The sequence below is a fragment of the Biomphalaria glabrata genome, chromosome 18 (assembly GCF_947242115.1).
Source record: "Biomphalaria glabrata chromosome 18, xgBioGlab47.1, whole genome shotgun sequence".
Classification (NCBI taxonomy): domain Eukaryota; kingdom Metazoa; phylum Mollusca; class Gastropoda; family Planorbidae; genus Biomphalaria; species Biomphalaria glabrata.
The window spans coordinates 9010601-9029994 of record NC_074728.1 but is presented as its reverse complement, the minus strand read 5'-3'; the positions used below and the strand labels follow the sequence as shown (position 1 = coordinate 9029994).

The 19394-nt window shown below is 34.5% G+C and overlaps 1 protein-coding gene across 1 annotated transcript; it reads right to left on the bottom strand.

Moving 5' to 3' along the window:
* Positions 1-790: 790 nt before the first annotated feature.
* Positions 791-10229, bottom strand: LOC129923976 (uncharacterized). The gene is made up of 5 exons (XM_056017426.1): positions 10064-10229; positions 7706-7882; positions 4630-4809; positions 2542-2715; positions 791-974 (listed from the first exon to the last, which is right to left on the bottom strand). The coding sequence occupies exons 1-5, from the start codon at positions 10107-10109 to the stop codon at positions 847-849; spliced, it is 705 nt and encodes a 234-aa protein (XP_055873401.1). The 5' UTR covers positions 10110-10229; the 3' UTR covers positions 791-846.
* Between the last annotated feature and the right edge of the window lie 9165 nt (positions 10230-19394).

The following is a 19394-nucleotide window of genomic DNA, read 5'->3' as shown; positions in this document are numbered from 1 at the left end:
CTCAAATCCCCAGACTCTACACTCTCTTTATATCAGGTCCACGAATGCCTTCTCCTAAAGTCACAGAAAATACCAGTTCTCTCTACATGGCCCCATTGAATATATCATGGGTGATTTTTACGGGCGAGTTTATACTAGCCCACTGTCCTGTAGGTCTTTCAAAGTCCCTTGACACATTTGGCCGCTAGAAACACGCTGACCTGCGTCACACACCACTTCGATTATGACATCATTTTAATAACGGCTAAAACAAAGTTTTCATAGCGTGGGCAATTAGCTAGTCAAAGAAACTACTAACTCGAAAGTTCGGATCAAAAATGTTTAAAAATAATAAGACAACATTTTGATGAGATTTGTAGTGCTCAGGTTAACTACTTAATGTAAATTAAAAATTTAAATAAGTCAATAATGTTTAACTACGTTGATACCAATTTATTTGTATCAGCTCGCAAAAGTTATTAATGATTTCGTACTTATTCAAAATGGCGTTTAGGGACCAAAGTATTTACCTTCCATTCGTTTGTTTTCAAATTAGTATTTATAATCTAACATAATAATAATTTAATTTATTGATCACTGTTGGTGATCGGTTCAATATGGCATGTGAAAATGCATAAATAATAATTTTTTAAAAGCATATATTAAAGGTAATCGTTTGAGCTGCTTTTTAAAATACCCATCCAGTGTTCGAATTCTATATAGTTTAAATAAAGCTAAAAGAAGCAAGAAGACCCTAAATAAAAACAAAGAAGAAAAACTAAGTTTGGACAAAAATGAATTAAACAGAAAATCAGGTGCTTACTTATTTTTATTTTTTTAGTTGTATAAAGTAAGAAAGACAATTAGCTAAGGGATAAAACAGAATTGTTCACAGACGTAGATTTCGTTTCTTGAGCAAGAGATGTCATTCAATCCTCTGAAATAGTCTACGTAGACTACACAGTCTTCGTCAGAGTATAGATCATCTGGCTGACCTGCCATGAAAACATATATATAACAAAATAAAATGATAATTTAAATTTTAATTCTATTTTTTTTTCTTGATTTTTTGTTTCATAAAAGAAGCTCGAAACAAAATATAAATATCAGTGCCACTCCTAGAGATTGCGGGGCCCTATGCAAAACGGTTTGCACGGGGCTCAGTCTGGTTAAGGATAAGGATAATAAGTGAAAATTAAGATTTTGTATTATAAAATAAATTCTTCTTTGGCTTTGCATTTTATACATAATAGGTACACAATCACGGTCAAATTAACTTGACAGTAGATAGTAGTTTACCAACAAAAAGTCGATAAACATTCAGAACTGCCTTTTAGATTTACTATCGACTAGTAAAATATAACTTTGGATTTTTTTTGTAAGAGATCGAGATAGATTCTATATCTATATTCCAGTAACTATTAAAGTAAATTAAGTATTTGAACAGTATTTGAACTTCTTGTTTTCGTTAACATTCGCCCTATTATTACTTTTTAATTAAATGGAAGCTGACAATGCCGTTTTTTTTTAATCGCGAGTAGGATTGAAGTTTTTCATATTGATTAACTCCCCGAAATGACAATTATGTCTTTGTTTCAGGAGATTTTTATGAGTTTTAAGAAGATTTTAATAATTTAAGGAGATTTTCATGACTTTTTCCTATATTTTACAATTTTGGAGCTCTTGGAAAATCAGGAGTCCGCGGGAACCCTGCAATAATAAGTTAAAATTGTTTAATTTAATAATTTACACCTAGAATTAGCGCGGTGACTATGAAAGTGCGGGGCCCACTGCGGCTGCATAGATTGCAGTAGCCTAAGTCCGGCCTTGATAAATCTATACACAAATAAAAACGCAGCTACATATACAAACTAGAGAAACATATAACATGGTATAAAAAAAATGCACACACATATTATAGTTACATAGATTAGTTTGGGCCAGTCACGTAATTAAATTTGTGATAAATAGCTGTATCAATTATTTTCGCTTAGCGCTATTAACATCCTTCTATCGCTCTCAATGTGATATGATCCTATCACTTTTCTGGCTCAGTTGGGATAAAGTGGAAAGGGAAAGGAAAAGAAAGGGTTAGGGTTAGGGTGAATTTTAGCGTAGTCATTTTTTAAAGCATTTATATAAAAAAATAAGGAACAACTTGAATCTAAACTCATGGCTAAAGCCTCCTCAAGCCGACATATGAAAATAGAAGATTGTTTATTCATCTATTGTTTCAAACTTACATTAAAGTGGCGACTTATAAAGGGGACTATTTCAGTTTATAGCACCACTTCAGTCAAGTACAATTTCTTTCCCTTGTTCGAAATACCTAACGAATTAATTTTTTACCAATAGTTCATTAGTTAATTAATTTTTTTTAATGATTCTTGTGTTGTCATTTAAAAAGAAATGATTGTGCAAAATTTCAGCTTGATCCGAGATTGGGTGTTCTGTGGAATAACGTGTACAAACTTTTTACTAGCCAGCCAGACTGACAGACAGACAGACAGACAGAGTGAGTTAATGTAAGCTTTCTAAAAAGTACATACAGATATAACCAACCTGATGCAAACAGCTGTTGCTTAAGGCTTTCGTCAAGGATTGAATTATCTACCTCAAATACAAATGTTTTTTCTGTCTCGTTGTCATTCAAACCTATTAAGTAACTGCCAGGCAGTAGCCCAGCAATCTGCAACTTTTCAAATGTGTTCACTGTAAAGAGACTTGCTCCTTTTGCTGTAAACGAAAGCATAATTGACTCAGAATTTAAGTGTGACACTGGGGGATTTCGTACATTACATTTTTAACAAGGAAAATCTCCTTTTTGGTTGCAATGTAATTTTCTTTAACTAAGTTCTTTTTTTTGTTTTACATTTTTAAAGTTATTAAAGACTAAAATACAGCAACATAGAAACAAAAGGGAAAGAGTTAAGGAGAAATGTTGGAAATGGGGGTGGGGGGATGTACATTAACCTAAAGAAAAGGTAAGAAAATAAGACAGATTTAGTGATATTTCAGATTCAAAGGAAATTAGATTGTTTAAACATTATGTCTGTCTGTCTTTTTCTATGTATCTATGTATCTATGTATCTATCTAAGTATCTGTCTATGTATCTATGTATCTATGTATCTATGTATCTATCTATCTATCTATCTATCTATCTATCTATCTATCTATCTATCTATCTATCTATCTATCTATCTATCTATCTATCTAACTATCTATCTATCTAACTATACTCAACGTAACAAAAGTCTATAGTTAAGTAAAAATTGACATAGATAATATTTTATTAAAAAAAAATATATTTAACTTCAAATATAATTAACTAATGAAAAAAAAATGCGGATCAGTTAGGGTATCGGACTCATAAAACCGTCCGCTGTTTGAACTTACACAATTTTTGTTTTTGCGTCCGGCGAGCGAGGTATACTTTTGCGACTATTTATTGGTATGTTTATGGACATCTAGATCTAACACTAGACCTCAAGTTCGTATTTATAACTCTTAAGATCTAGTCTAGGTCTACTTCTAGATCTACAATCCAGATGTAATCTATATTAGATTTAAGTTAAAATATAAACAACGGTTTTGAGCTTCAATTAAATAGAAGCAACTTTAAAATGTACTCAGTTATGGCATAATTACGGTAATACGGCTGACTACGCCATGTTGGCTCTAGACCTAGATATAGTCTCCAGCCAAATTTACATCTATTTTTTTTTTTTTTTTAATTTGAAAAATTATAATGATCTAATCGTTAGAGACGTTTTTTTGTTTTAGATTAGATGTCCATGTTTTTTAATAATCCATGAAGTTCTGACTTGAATAGCGGTATAATAAAAAGAGAAAGATAAGATAATTTGTATTGGTCCAATCAAATGGAAATTCAGTTTGACTACAATTGACCCCCCTTTTCAGCGTAATTACTGTATCAATAACAATATAGATTCGAATACGACCGAAAGTGGGATAAAGTTTTAAATCTTTCTGTTTTAGACCTCATGGAAAGGAGACGACCACTTCATTCAGTAGGCAACCGATAACTTAGAGTCTGAACTTTTTTTTCAAAGCTTGTTGCAACCCACCCGCTCTTTCGTTCTATCTCTGTCTGTCTGACAGGTAAAAAGTTTGAACTCGTTATTTCTCCCACGCCCTTTCTAGGATTAAGTTGAAACTTTGCACAGTTATTTCTTGTAGCTGTACTAGCTGTACCTGACAAAACAATAATAATTTATAAAAAAGTAGTTAATTAATTAACAAAGGAAAGAAATTATGCTTAAATGATGTGTAGTTATAAGTTGAATTAGTCCCCTTTATACTTTGTCGCTTAAAAGTTGGAAATTAATAATAGATAGTTATGAAAGATTCTATATCATAAGAACTTCGTTGGCAGAATGGTTAGTGTGTTGGCTTGAGGAGCTTGAGCCCTCGAGCTTCCACCAAACTAATTCATACAATTACAGTTAATATAAGCTTTGTTTGAAACATTTTTAAACGTTTCTTTCAATATATAGCCTTACAGTGACGTTACCGAGAGAGTTCGGGGGGTGTGGACCTTACCGGTCGACACCGTCTCTAGGGATGTCCCTGATATAATGTTGTTTTAAAAAATAAGTCTTTGAAATAATGGAACTATTATCAAGTACCAGCACAGTCAGATCTAGCCATAGTAAAGTTGAGTCTCTCAGTAGACTGCCATACACACGCGATTGTACTCCCATAAGACTTGGAACTGAAGCCTGGATAAGTGTTGCATTTCTTACGTTGTATTTGGTACAAATCTACAGACTGACTTCGAGCAGAAGAATTAGACTGAGAACAGAAACCTTCAAAAGAAGAAGAAATCACTTTAAGTTACTCAAAATAATGATAACAATACGTCATTCCAACAATATTATATTATTAAATAAAAAGTTAGATCTGAAGGTTTAACTTACAACTTATTAACTAAAGATGTTTTAAGTAACAATGTTTAAATGAAAGATAGTTAAAAGAAAGGTGAATTAACCAACTTTGGTTTAATTAACGATGGCTGTTTTAACGATTGTTTAACTAACGATAATTAAAATATAGGTGGTTTAAGTAATGAAGGTTTAACCAGCTATGGCTTCAATAGTGATGTTTTAACTATAGATCGTTTAACTAAAGGCGGTTTAACTAATTATGTTTGAAATAAAGATACTTTAACCAACCATGGTTTCAATAATCATGATTTAACTGATGATGGTTTAACTAATGATGGTTTCACTAATGATGGTTTAACTAATGATGGTTTAACTAATGATGGTTTAACTAATTATAGATAATGTAAAACGAACAAAGAAAACAAGTGGGATCTGTTGCTGAATAGCATAAACTGCTAGGCTACCTATCGAGTATTGAGTTAGAATCCCATCTCAGTCAGAAAAAACAAAGAGTGAGCTACAGCAGATATTGCTTTGAATTTGTTCTCCAGAAAGTAATTTACAAAGAAATAAATTAATCGTCTGGCCAAGACTACGAGCCTTTAACGATAGTATTGCGGAATAGGTCTTTTTGCTTATCAGCAAAAATCAATGTCTACTAAGCAGTGATACACACCACAGTTTTGAATGGTTCTGAGACCTGGGTGTTTCATGGAAGGCATCTAAGGCTCCTCAAACGCTTCCATCAAAGGTCCCCTTGCCATATAATGGGCATACGTTGGCAAGACTACTTAATTGTTCTTCTAGAAGTATGTTTCAAGTTTGCAGTTTCAGTAGTTATAGTGGTTTTACAGGGTGGTGTGGCTAGCTCCGAGTCAAAGCCTCCTCCTTTCTTACCCGGGTTTAGGACCGGCAGATGGCTGTGGGAGGAGGCTTCAGACATTGCCAGATTGCTTGCCCCCTAATGTGCCCAACGGCGCAGGAGGACCATAGCCTAGGTCTAGAGGTCTGGTATGTAAGTACCCTAACTAGAACATAAAATACACATTAATTTATACCAATATTACACATTAACGTTTAACTATAGTAAAGCACTAGCGGATCCAGAACTTTGGAGTGGGGGGGGGCGATTTTTTTTCAAACCCTAACCCTAACGCCCAGTAAACCCTAACCCTATACATAAACGTGGGGAGGACATGATATACGGGTCGGCTGAGCTTGACCAAGCATCGGTCAGCAAAGTATCGAGTTGACCTCTGCCCCGGAAGCCGGTTTTTTGAATTCCTTTTCCTGCTGGCAGGAAAGCAGCATTTCTCAACCTTCGGCGAAAAACAAAACAAAAGCGTTTTCTTGCATTCTTCACTGCAGAAACGCATTCTCCTGACACCTACAGCTCATTATTCATCAGTGGAGTTCGGGGGAAGCCCCGACGCCAAAAACGTTATTCATCCTATTAAAAAGGACCTTTTGAAAAAAGTTGTAATAATAAAAAATATTCTAAAATGAATTTATAGGCCCATAATACATTGCAAATAAAATCGATTTGTTCCTTGAAAAGATAAAAGATACCCCACATATTTAGATTTTGGCTTTGAGGATCGCCGCCGGAAAAAAAATGATTCGATAAATAATATTCAATAAAATTAGAGTATAAATTGTGAGTTATAGTCCCAAACTTATTTAACTAGAAAAATATCAGATTGAGTAAAGGTTGGGAAAAGGCGACTATGAAAACATTATTTGGGTTTAGAACTCATCAAATCATGACTCTTATACTGAAAAATTTCGTTTGAATTCTAACTTTTCCAATGCAAAGTCTTTCTTAAAATAATTATGATAAATTCATGTGAAATTACATAAACTCTGTCTGGCTATGGGAGGGGCGGTAGAGTGAAAACGATTAAACCTCGCTCCTTTAATATTTTCTGCTAAAGATTGCATTTGGCATTAAAGAATAGGGGTGAGGCGACTCGATATAAGAATTTAATTTATAGTATATATAAATTAAATTAGTGACAGATATTTTTAATTTTGTAATTTCTTAACTATAATACAAAAAGAAAAAGTATTGGTTTGTCCGATGGGGTAAATGCGATTGCATGTATCGCCCCTCCCACCTGGTACAACCCTTTTTCATTTAAATTTATTATTGATAAAATTTGAGATAAGAGTGTGGTACGACATAATACACATTGGGTTCACATATCAATACGCAGTTTATATTATATAGATATTCAACTAATTTTGTTCACATACTATGATTCTCCATAAAAATAGGACCACCTCCCCCCCTCACTCAGAGGGCTAGATTGATATCATCGCCCCCTTCCGACCCAACCAAATCGGCCAACATACTAGAGGGGGGGGGCGAAAAATCTAAAAATAGATTGAAATATAAATAATTAGTATATATTATTAACATAAGTAATAAATTCGTATAAACATTGTCTGAATTCTATACTAAAATTCGTCCGCCCCCCCCCTTCGGGAGGGGGGAGGTCGGCCGAGTGTGGGGGGCGATCGTCCCTATCACCCCCTCCCCTGGATTCGCCAGTGTAGTAAACATCAGGTTTTTCTCACTAAGGCTTAAAGATACTCACTAACTTATACCTAAAGTACACATTCGTACGCCATGTTGATAGACTGAAGCAAGCTACATTTTGGTCAGCTCTTCAATTTCTTCTTGGATCTAATATTGGATAGCTTTATCGTTGTCCTTGGTAGATATTCTTAAAGGATTTTCTTGACCCTTGTTTTGGGTGAGTTTACGCATTCACCAACTTATACCTTAAGTACACATTTGTACATTTGAACTTACCCAAAGTACACATTGATGTAGTTTCCTCAAATGTAAAAGCCCTGCACCTGTTAGTGATTAAACATCTGCTAGCACAGTCCATTCTACTTCGGACTTTAATAGCAGTCCTGTTAGTCCACAATGTATAGTTACTTTTACTTATTTTGTGAAATATATCACTAAACGGAAACTCTTCACCTGAAACAATTATAGCATTACAGCTAAATTAACACTTAGCATTTCTAAAAGATTATTGATTTTTGTAATAAGATTTTATAATATATATAATATATAATAATAATATATAATATTTTTTTACAATCATTATTCCGCTTTTGTGACAACATATCCATTTCTTGATTCGTGATCACATGAGATATCTTATGAGTTATGAAAAGTAACTGGATTTTACCTTTACCTTTACCTATCCCTTAGTCTGCTAGACCGTTGCCAACACTGTCATGGTTAAGAAGTAACCGCTTATAGTAACCCTAACCCTAAATGTAGCTCCGGATTTACGGCAGTTAGTCAAACCGGAACGTTACCCTTCATAAACTCAGAAATATACATTTTGCTAAAAAACACCAAAAAAAAAAAAAAAAATTAAAAAAATAAAAAAATAAAATGAAATTTAGAAGAATGTGTTTTTCTACTTATCCAATCCGGCATACTTTTAGATATAATAATTATTATTAATACCAAATGGACTTTAATGTAAGCTATCGAAAAAAGTGTAGGGGCGTCCAAAAATACAGCTATGGGGCCTCCACTTACTTACATCTGGCCCTGATATGATGTACACAATATTGTTTCGTTTTTTTAAATCAATAAATAGACAGCAATTTTTTTCTTAATACAATCTTTAAAAAAATATTAATTATTCAATAATTGGAGATGTTTCCATATTTCCATTGTATCTATATTTTACGTGACCTTAATTTTTTCACCCATTCATCCCAGTGGCGCTGCAGCCCTTGGAAGGCCCTGGCCTGCTTTAGCACATCTCTCCATTCTGATCTATCCCGTACTTAACGTCCCCATGCCCGGACTTGTAGCTGTTGTAGATCTGCCTCTACGTCTGTCGGTGTCGGTAGATTATGGCATTCTAGCACCAATGTTTATTAAGTTCACAATTTTTGAACGCACTTTCTTGGTTGCCTTGTTTGTAAGTTTATGGAGTGGTTTTGTTATTATGCTGGTGTAACGTGTGTTTGAGATTCTTCTGTGTTCCCCTGTTTAGGGTGAATATTTAAGGCATTACTGCATTTCGAAGTTGTTTCGCTGCCTTAGTGTTTTGGGACTAGAACTTTCAATTTGTCTTTTCTTATGTCTCTACAGGGAGTTAGTTCTAGGATTATCAAGATTTACATTGGAGTTTATTATCGGCTGTGGGCCAGTGTTGAACGTGTGGCGTTGTGGGATAGCAAGGTGCAGAACTATCGTTTAATTACTATAACCACAATATTCGAATATTTTAGATTCAATGTCATTACTCCATCAGTTGTCATTATTAATTATTTTCATGTCATTAAACAGTTACATTGTCAACAGTGAGTCAATTATTATTTATTTGTAAGCACGAAGGTGCCTGTTGAATGTCAGGGGCCTGGGTAAACGAGCTAAGGCATTAATACAACCCTGACAAGGTCATCAAGCCACTCTGGGGCGACTTTTGGTTTTAGCCAGTGAACAATCTTCGATCCTCTGTTCTCAGGCATTTCTTTTCAGGTGACCTGCCAAACATAATCTGTTCCTTAATTTTTCATTTGATAAGTTAAGGCCAGATGCAGATTTGTTAAGATTGAATCTAAGACGATCTTATAGCAGCATGCTGGTCACAGAGTGTGTGCCATAGGTGAGGCCTGAATGTATTTAAAAAGTGATCCAATTATTCCGCCACTCTGTGTCTATGTCGTATTAGTGCGGTACGTTAGAATGCATGGCAGAGAACACGCATTTTGGTATGGCGAAACGATTGTAACAAAGCAATCTTCATTCTGCAGGATCCCTTTGAGGGTGCGGGGGGTGGGGGGAGCGTCCAGTGGCGTAGCTAGGGTGGGGAAGGAGAAGGGAGAATTTGAAAATCCCCCGGACGCCCACTTCAGGGGGGGGGGCAAATGAGTGTTTTTTTTATATTAAATATTACGGAAAATGCAGGGCCCCCAAAAGGTCAAGCCCCCTGGGCCCCCAAATGACAGAAATTTCCTAGCTACGCTCCAAGGCGAGCCTATCGCCAGTACCAACTACTTACCAGTGTTGGTTATAACTACAGAAATATAAATCCACCATAATACTCCTCACATAGGTACCCGTTTTTAATATACAAAAAAAAATTGTCACATATTAAAAATACAGGCGATTATGCCGAGCGGTACTTACCAAAGACTATGAAACCAACAAATACAGACAAGGCAAATGATATCATATCTTAGAAGCTATTAAGGCTTAATGCAAAACATATTGCTCTATAACATCACACAGAAGATTCGAAGGACTGATCTGCAGGTTTACACCGTAGATATTTCAGAAGTACCTTTCTTCACATCCGAGCACACAAGACAGTACTATGGATTTAAAAAAAAAATGAAACTGTAACGGAGTGAATGAAAATTAAATTAGCTTTTACTATAAATATGTCTGCACATGACAAGAAAATGGGATTCATACATTCTGGTAGGCAGTGGCGTAGCTAGGAATTCGCCATCATTTGGGGATGCGTTGAGTGGGATTGACCTCTTTGCGGTCCCTGCATTTTGCGTAATATTGAATGTAAAAAAACACTCATTTGGGGGACCCCTCAAGTGGGGGCCCGAGGAGATTTTCTAATTCGCCCCAATCCTAGCTACGCCTCTGCTGGCACAACAGCCTGGTGGACGCCTCTGCTGGCACAACAGCCTGGTGGACGCCTCTGCTGGCACAACAGCCTGGTGGACATAGTAAATGCATTATTGTAACTTATGAAAGAGCAGACTTTACTAATGAACATGCGGTCTGTTTTGCTTGAAGCCATTAGCTTACACGTTTGGACATCCATCTTCCCTGGATGACTGGCTGCCTAATTGTACAGGGTAAATAAATCAACAGTTTTTTTTGTTTGTTTGATTATCATTGGGTTATTGTGACATGCCACTGACCTTGGAGAACCAATAGATTTATGATAATGAGAAATCACAGAGCTTCATCGATTATTATTTCTTAGTGTCTGTTAGATTGAAAAATTGTTCCAGATCTAGGTTTATAGGGAGAAAATAATTATGTTTTTTTTTTTAAATTTAAGTTGGCTTTGTTTCGTTTCAGAGTGAAGTTACGGTCAGAGTGAAGTTACGGTCAGAGTGAAGTTACGGTCCATGTGTCGGTGTAGTGTTGGTTTGATTTAGGCCTAGCATATGACACTCACCCAGTGTCCAGTGTTGGCCAAAGAAACAGATCACCTGAACATATAGATTCCTATAGATTGGAAGGTCTGCAAAGGGAACTTTATTTATTTAGTAATTTTCATGCGCCGCTGGAAAAAGCAACCAATGTCATGCGCCTCTGAGGGGTTATGTAATTAAAATTAATGAATTATTGAAATACTTAAGTTTTGGTATCGTTATGGCTAGTGGTTTGTAACGACACCATATAGTTCGTCCATCGTGGTTCGATGATGACCACTTTGTCATCCAGGGGGCTGAGGGCTTCTGGGGTTCTTCTGCACTGGGGTTCTATGCCTCCTCATGTGGTGGTGAGACCTATGTGAGCCCGGAATGTTCGGCTGCACACTGGGCAGGTTATTCCAGCTGGAGCTAGTGTCGTTTGCTTTGCTTTTCTTCTCTGGCGTTTTTCTTCTGCCAGCGTGGTTCTCTTTTCCTCAGCAACCTGTGCGCCAGTTTTTCACAGCGCGACGCCATGATGCTCTGTCATGTGCCTCTGTCTCCCGTGTGGCTGGGTCTGTTATTAACGCCTTCAGAGAAGCTTTGAGGGTGTCCCTGAAGCGCTTTCTTTGACCACCTTTCGAGCTCTTTCTTTAGCTTAGTTGGCCCTACAAGAGTCTTTTAGGGATGCGGAGGTCTTCTATTCTGCAGACGTGTCCTGCCCATCGCAGCTGAGACTGCATCAGGGTTGTATGGATTTTTTGCAGGCCCGCTCTTCGAAGGACTTCAGTATCTGGTATTTTGTCTTGCCATTTGACATTCAGTATATATATATTGAAGATGGGTTTTATCGTATAAAAAAAATTCGGAGGGGTTTTAAAATCAAAATCTTCCTTAGCTATGCTCTTGAAATTTGTGGATTGTAGTTTGCATTATTATTATGTTTTTGTTATATAGAAGAGGTGAGTTTAAACCGTAAAACCCTCTGGAAGGGCTTTTAAACTTAAATTCACCCTAGGCTGCACTGGGGCAAGTGATGGTTTAATATTAAAATCGCTCCTAAAATAAACTAAATTAAATCACAAATCAGTCATAAAGTTCCACTCCTCCAACCCCTGCAGGGGGGGGGATTACATAAAGGGGGGAGGTGTTGAATATCCCACCCAATCTGGCCTCTCCCATGTATATATATATATTGGTAGGGGTGGGGGTGGAGGAGAAAAATTACTCCCAACCCCCATCTCCACCCAAAAAAAGACCTGACTACGCCCATCATATATATTGTTATAACTCTGCCATGCGCACCGCCGCCGTTCAAGATAGTACAGAAAATGCGCACTTCTAGAAACCAGACTAAGAAGGATGTTTACATTAGAAAGTAGAACGATTTCCGCCCAAGTCAGATAACAAATATGAGTTACAGTAATAACGACACTTCTTAGTAATAAAGTAATAACAACACTTGTTTACATCGGCCATCTTTGACTTCCTCTGTTTCTCCATCCTGTCCTATGGTACACAATATCGTGCCAAATGACAGTGCGCAATGAAGAGTCATAACAATATCAAAGAGGAATATAGTAGGTACGCCAAATTTTTCCCTGACTAGGATATCGAACGCATTGTATACAATATCAAACAAAATGTATTTTTAAAATGTTTTAATAATCTAAGTCCTTTATTTTACACTTCCTTTGCTTTACATTCAACCTATTCAGAGTTAAAAGGGGTGTTTGATAAGGTATATATATATGTACTAGCCTGACTTTACCCGCGGCCTGCGGGTCTAAGTTTGTGTTTACTAATCTAGTGGATTGGATTTAAATGTATGTTAAACTTAGCTAATGATCCTTTCAAGTTTTTTCTCTTTCGCTACGAAAATAAAATTAGGTTTGCGAAAATGGGTTTACTCGAAGCCGATACATTCATATCTATTAAAAACGAAAAGAGCGATAGCTTTGTCAAATGAATGGGATTATAAAGTGAACAATTAAACGAAATAATTTTTAGTACGCGATTCATGAATGAATATAGATCTAGGCCTATCTCAACTTGGCTTCGCAGCTTTCGTAAACGAATGTAGTCTCTTAAAAATGCTTTAGAAAACCAAATTTGAATGTTTATGAAATAAAATATGAAATGAATGGACTATAATTAGTATGTTCATGTGTTAAAGTATAAAACTATCTGTGCGAAGAGAAGTCTTATCATCTTAGTGTTGAATTAGAGTTTTAGATCTAGGGATGGGATTATAAAGTAAACAATTAAACGAATTAATTTTTAGTACGCGATTCATTACGGTATTGTCTAATAAAAGAATGTTCGCCAGGAAATCTGTAGTCACAGATATAACGAAATAATTAATGCAAAAAATGCTTTTGAAACACTAAATTGAAGGTTAATTTTATTATATAATGAAATCAATAGATCTTCTTTTGTATTTTCATGTGTCAAATTAAAAAATATATGCGCAAAGTGTATTTCTTAAAATTAGATCTAGGTCTAAATCCTTTCGATCTTTTCTCATGTCAACATTGTAGACATGGCCTAGATCCATAAAATACTATAGCTGTAATAGAGTCGGACAACTTTATTTTTTTTGAGAGTCTTACATTTGTTTTAGGGCTACAATACATTCACTAAGGTCTAAGTTGGTACCCAAGAAACATTCCTGCAAAGTTTTATCAAGATTGGTCAAGTGGTTTTGATGTCTATAAGTAACATACATACACCTCACATTCTACTTTATAGTATAGATATATACTAGACATATGTTACCCGCGACCCGCGGGTCTTTATTTGCGCATTACTTTCGATATAGTCAATGAGAGTGACGCGCTCTTGGCAAGATGGCTGCTCCCTGTTTACTGTAATCAGAGATGAGTTAAATTTTTCGTTTTGTTGTATTAAATCAAACCAAATTCATTAAAAAAGCTATTTAACTAATAAACTAATATCTTTAAATTATATATTTAACTTAATTCAGCATTTTTTCTACTAATTAATTCAAATTAACAATTCTTAGCTTAGGACTATTTTGTCTCACTAATCCTTATAATTTATTAGATCTAGAATCTAGTCTAGTATATATAAAAATTTATTATTATTATATCCTTAGATTTTAGATCTAGTCTGTCTAGTGTTAGACTTAGACTTTAATTAAGGCTTTAGATCTACTAATCATCTACTAATACTACTAATAATAACTAATAGTAATATTCTATGTAGTTAGTTATACACGTAAATATATTGATCTAGAATTAGATCTAGAATCTAGATCTAGTCTAGGTCCACATTTTGAATTTAATAAACCATTTGATTTGATTTAATTGTCATTGTAAACTAGCTTTCACTTTAGATTTAGACTTAACTTAGGCATTGTAAACCTTAAACTAGATTTAGACTAGACTCCTTTAAAAACTAAAATCAAGAACAGTCATCATGAAATTGCTCTGGCTATTTATCCTAATAATCACCAAATGCACACTAGCTGAACACAGAACTAGATCTACCTTTGTCAACACTAAACTTAAAAAGGAAACAACAATCATAATCAATCATCACACTTTAGAACAATGCAACTTCAAAAATAACCTAACATACACATCTATAACATTAAAGAAGATTACCCATCACAAATGGAAGTTCTCAATCAGACACAGCAGAAATAAATACCTATCACTGTTAATATTAATGGCAGGAGATGTAGAGTCAAATCCAGGGCCTAGATCTAAAGATAGATGCAACATCTGCAAAAAAATATGCACCCTGAAACAGAAAGCCATTCAATGTGACACGTGCGATGAATGGTACCATGCATCATGTCTCCATATGAATACACCTGTGTATTATGCCTTAGGCAACAAAGACGCATCATGGCACTGTGTACCGTGTGGGTTACCTCAGTTTACATCAGGACTGTTTGATTCCTTTGATGCGGACACTTCTAACCCATACAACATCCTAAACACCATCCCGAACCAAACTCACCAACCACTAGCCAGATCCACTCCTGTTAAACCTAAATCTACTAAAATTAATACAACAGCCTCACTAAACAAACCTACTAAAGAAGTAATACCAAAATACCTTAAAACCTTAGTTATAAATTTTCAAAGCATTAGGAACAAAACAGCAGACTTAGAAATTTTATTAGAATGTGAGAAACCAGACATAATTGCAGGAACAGAAACTTGGCTGCATCCTGAAATTTATAATGCAGAAATTTTCAATAGTAATTATGAAATTTTTAGAAAAGATAGGGCTGATAATCATGGAGGAGTTCTTTTAGCAATAAAAAACACTCTTATAGCAGAAGAAATTACCTTACCTAACTCAAAAAATGTAGAATCAACATTTTGTAAAATTAATACCACCTCAACATCCCTAATAATAGGCAGCATTTACAGACCACCAAATTCTAGTTTAGAATACATGCAGGAACTATGTAATCAGATTACTACACTTAAAGAGACAAATAAAAATGCAGTTTTTTGGATTATGGGTGATTTCAACCTACCTGATATAAATTGGAAAACACTAACCATAGATAAACACCAAAACCTTAAGGACATAAATGAGCTTTTCATAGAAACTTTACACAACCTAAGTTTAGATCAAATCATTAAAAAGCCAACTAGATTAAACAACACATTAGATCTCTTCTTAACCAACAGACCTGGATTAGTAGTTGATTATGAAATTATCCCTGGTCTATCAGACCATGAGATCATAAAAATACACAGTCAGATAAAAGCAGTAGCCAATACAAAACTCAAAAGAAAAATCTTACTCTGGAATAAATGTAACCTAACACAACTACACCAAGCTGCACTAAACTTTCAACAAACATTCTTATTAGAAAAAGACATTAACCAACCAGTCGATGACCTCTGGAATTTCATTAAAAACCATCTTAAAAGCATAATAGAAAATCATATACCAACTAAATACACATCAAACAAAATAAATAAATGCTGGTTTAATAATAGACTAAAGAAGCTTTGTAAACAGAAGGAAAACCTCTATAGAAAATTTAAAGAAACTAATGCAGAAAGAGTTTACAAAAAGTATATAAAAATTAAACACTTAACCCAAAAAGTAAGCAGACAGCTGCAGAGTGAATACATAAACAATGTAATATCTAAAGATAACAACAAAAACCTATGGTCATACATTAAGTCTAAGAAAATGGAAACAACAGGAGTAGCGCCATTAAAAGATGAACATAACATAATACATAATGATAATGAAACTAAAGCAAACATTCTAAACAAATACTTTGCATCAGCATTCTCAGCCCCAGGAGACAAAGACATATTACTGAATTTGAACCAAGTAGACAACATAGAAGATATAGTAGTACAAGAAAATGGAATTCAAAAACTATTAGCCAACACCAAACCAAATAAAGCTTCTGGACCTGATGGTATTCCAGCTAGATTACTCAAAGAACTAAGTAATGAGCTAGCCCCAGTGTTCAAAATACTCTTTCAGGCTTCACTTAACCAGGGCAGAGTACCAAAGGACTGGAAAGAAGCTAATGTCACCCCCCTATTTAAAAAAGGAGAAAAATCTGACCCAGGGAACTACAGACCAGTATCACTTACCAGCATCACATGTAAAATCCTAGAACACATAATATGTAGCAACATCATAAACCACTTAGACAAACATAATGTCCTCACACCATACCAACATGGCTTTAGGAAATATAGATCATGTGAAACACAACTAATAGGACTAATTGATGATTTTTCAAAAGGTTTAGATAATAGTGAACAAATAGATGCTATCTTACTAGATTTTTCTAAGGCTTTTGACAAAGTTCACCACCATAGTTTGCTTAAAAAATTAAAATATTTCGGCATTAATGGTCCACTGCATCAGTGGATTAAAGACTTTCTGATAGGGAGAGAACAAACTGTAATAATAAATGGCTCTAAATCAACACCGATAACAGTAAACTCAGGTGTACCTCAAGGTACAGTCTTGGGTCCACTACTATTTTTAATTTACATAAATGATTTACCAAATTGCATTAGTTCAGGAACAAAAGTCAGATTATTTGCAGACGATTGCATAATATATAGAACAATAAAAACAACACAAGACACAGATATTTTACAAAGAGAATTAGATGAATTACAGAAATGGGAATCAAATTGGAGCATGTCTTTCCACCCAGAAAAATGTCAGTTGTTAAGAGTAACAAAAAAACTAAAACAAATTAATTCCACTTATCTTATTCATGGCAAACCAGTATCACAGACTAAAAACGCAAAATACCTAGGTGTTATAATAAATGAAAAACTATCATGGAATCCACATATTGATGAAACTACAAAAAAATCAAACAAAGCATTAGGATTTATTAAAAGAAATTTCTATAAATCAAATAAGAACATAAAACTAAAATGTTACTTAACCTTGGTTAGGCCAATAATAGAATATGCATCCTCCGTTTGGGACCCCTCAACTCAAGAAAACATTAAGAAACTGGAACAGACACAAAATAGAGCAGTGAGATTCATAACAAACGAATATTCACATTTGACTAGAGTAACACCTTTAGTAAAATCACTAAATTTAGAAAGCCTTCAGGACAGAAGGCTCAAAAGTAAAGTAGCAATCATACATAAAACACTGAACCATAATCTTCAAATACAAAAACAAAATTTAATAAAATACTCTGAAAGACACAAAGATAAAGGCACATTCCTCGTCCCATATGCTAGGACAAATTTGTACAAATACTCCTTCTTCCCTAGTGCTATTAGAGCATGGAATGGGTTGCCTGAGCTAGCCAGGAAAACCAGTGACTTGGCAGAATTTAAGTCATTGGTTAATATGCATGACTAAATGCATGACGCGTAGGACGTAATCATCTTCTTTTTTGAAGTAACGTCTGTATTATATAAGATAAGATAAGAGTGTTTTGTAAACAATTAAACGAAATAATAATGTAATAAGTAAAGCGAATTTGTCAATGTAAAAATAGTGTGAACGAAGCTATCAAATCAAAATAACTAATAGGCTTAAATCCATTTTTTTTTGTTCAATTAAAACATTTGCTTGTAGGCCTACATATATTTGATTAAAATTTGAGATGAATAGACTTTATTTTGTATGTTCATGTGTATAAAGTATAAAGTAGATCTTGAGGTAGACATAGATCTAAATCTACACTAATCTAGAGTTAAAAATTGGCTTTTATAGAGTTCTTTCTGTGCTGCGCATGCGTGACCTTTTTTTCGTGAATGAATATAGGCCTATCTCAACACGGTTACGCAGCTTTAGCGAACAGCGAACGAATGTATTAAAAATGCATTAGAAAAACAATTTTGTATGTTAATTTGATTAAAATATGAAATGAATGGACAATAATTAGTATGTTTATGTGTTAAAGCATAAAACTATCTTTGCGAAAAGAAGTTTTATCATCTTAGAGTTCAATCAGAGTTTTAGACCTAGGCCTAGGAATAGACTCAGTACAGAGATGTGTTAATGTGTAACCATTTAGTAATGTCTAATGAAAGAATGTTCGCCAGGAAATCTGTAGTCACAGATATCAGGAACTTATTTATGTAAAAAATGCTTTTGAATAATCTAGTGGATTGGATTTAGATGTATGTTAAAGTTAGCTAATGATCCTTTCACGTTATTTCTCTTTCGCTACGAAAATAAAATTAGTTTTGCGAAAATGGGTTTACCCGAAGTCGATACATTCTTATCTATTAAAAACGAAAAGAGCGATAGCTTTGTTAAATGAATGGGATTATAAAGTGAACAATTAAACGAAATTATATTTAGTACGCGATTCATGAATGAATATAGATCTAGGCCTATCTCAACTCGGCTTCGCAGCTTTCGTAAACGAATGTAGCTTTAGAAAACCAAATTTGAATGTTTATTTGATCAAAATATGAAATGAATGGATTTTAATTAATGTGTTAAAGTATAAAACTATCTGTGCGAAGAGAAGTTTTATCATCTTAGAGTTGAATTAGAGTTTTAGATCTAGGGATGGGATTAATATTTAGTACTCGATTCATTACGGTATTGTCTAATGAAAGAATGTTCGTCAGGAAATCTGTAGTCACAGATATAAGGAACTAATTTATGTAAAAAATGCTTTTGAAACACAAAATTGAAGGTTAATTTTATTATATAATGAAATCAATGGATCTTCTTTTGTCTTTTCATGTGTCAAAGTAAAAAACTATCTGCGCAAAGTGTATTTCTTAAAATTAGATCTAGGTCTAAATCCTTTCTATCTTTTCTCATGTCAACATTGTAGACATGGCCTAGATCCATAAAATACTATAGCTTTAATAGAGTCGGACAACTTTATTTTT

What these genes read in the sequence shown, in the direction of transcription:
- LOC129923976 (XM_056017426.1), bottom strand. Translation starts at nt 10,109, where the DNA reads ATGATATCATTTGCCTTGTCTGTATTTGTTGGTTTCATAGTCTTTG. An exon ending in TACATCAATGTGTACTTTGG is followed by an intron (nt 4,810 to 7,705) that starts GTAAGTTCAAAT and finishes CTTCTTTTGAAG; the next exon opens with GTTTCTGTTCTCAGTCTAAT. An exon ending in GCAACAGCTGTTTGCATCAG is followed by an intron (nt 975 to 2,541) that starts GTTGGTTATATC and finishes TTTTCATGGCAG; the next exon opens with GTCAGCCAGATGATCTATAC.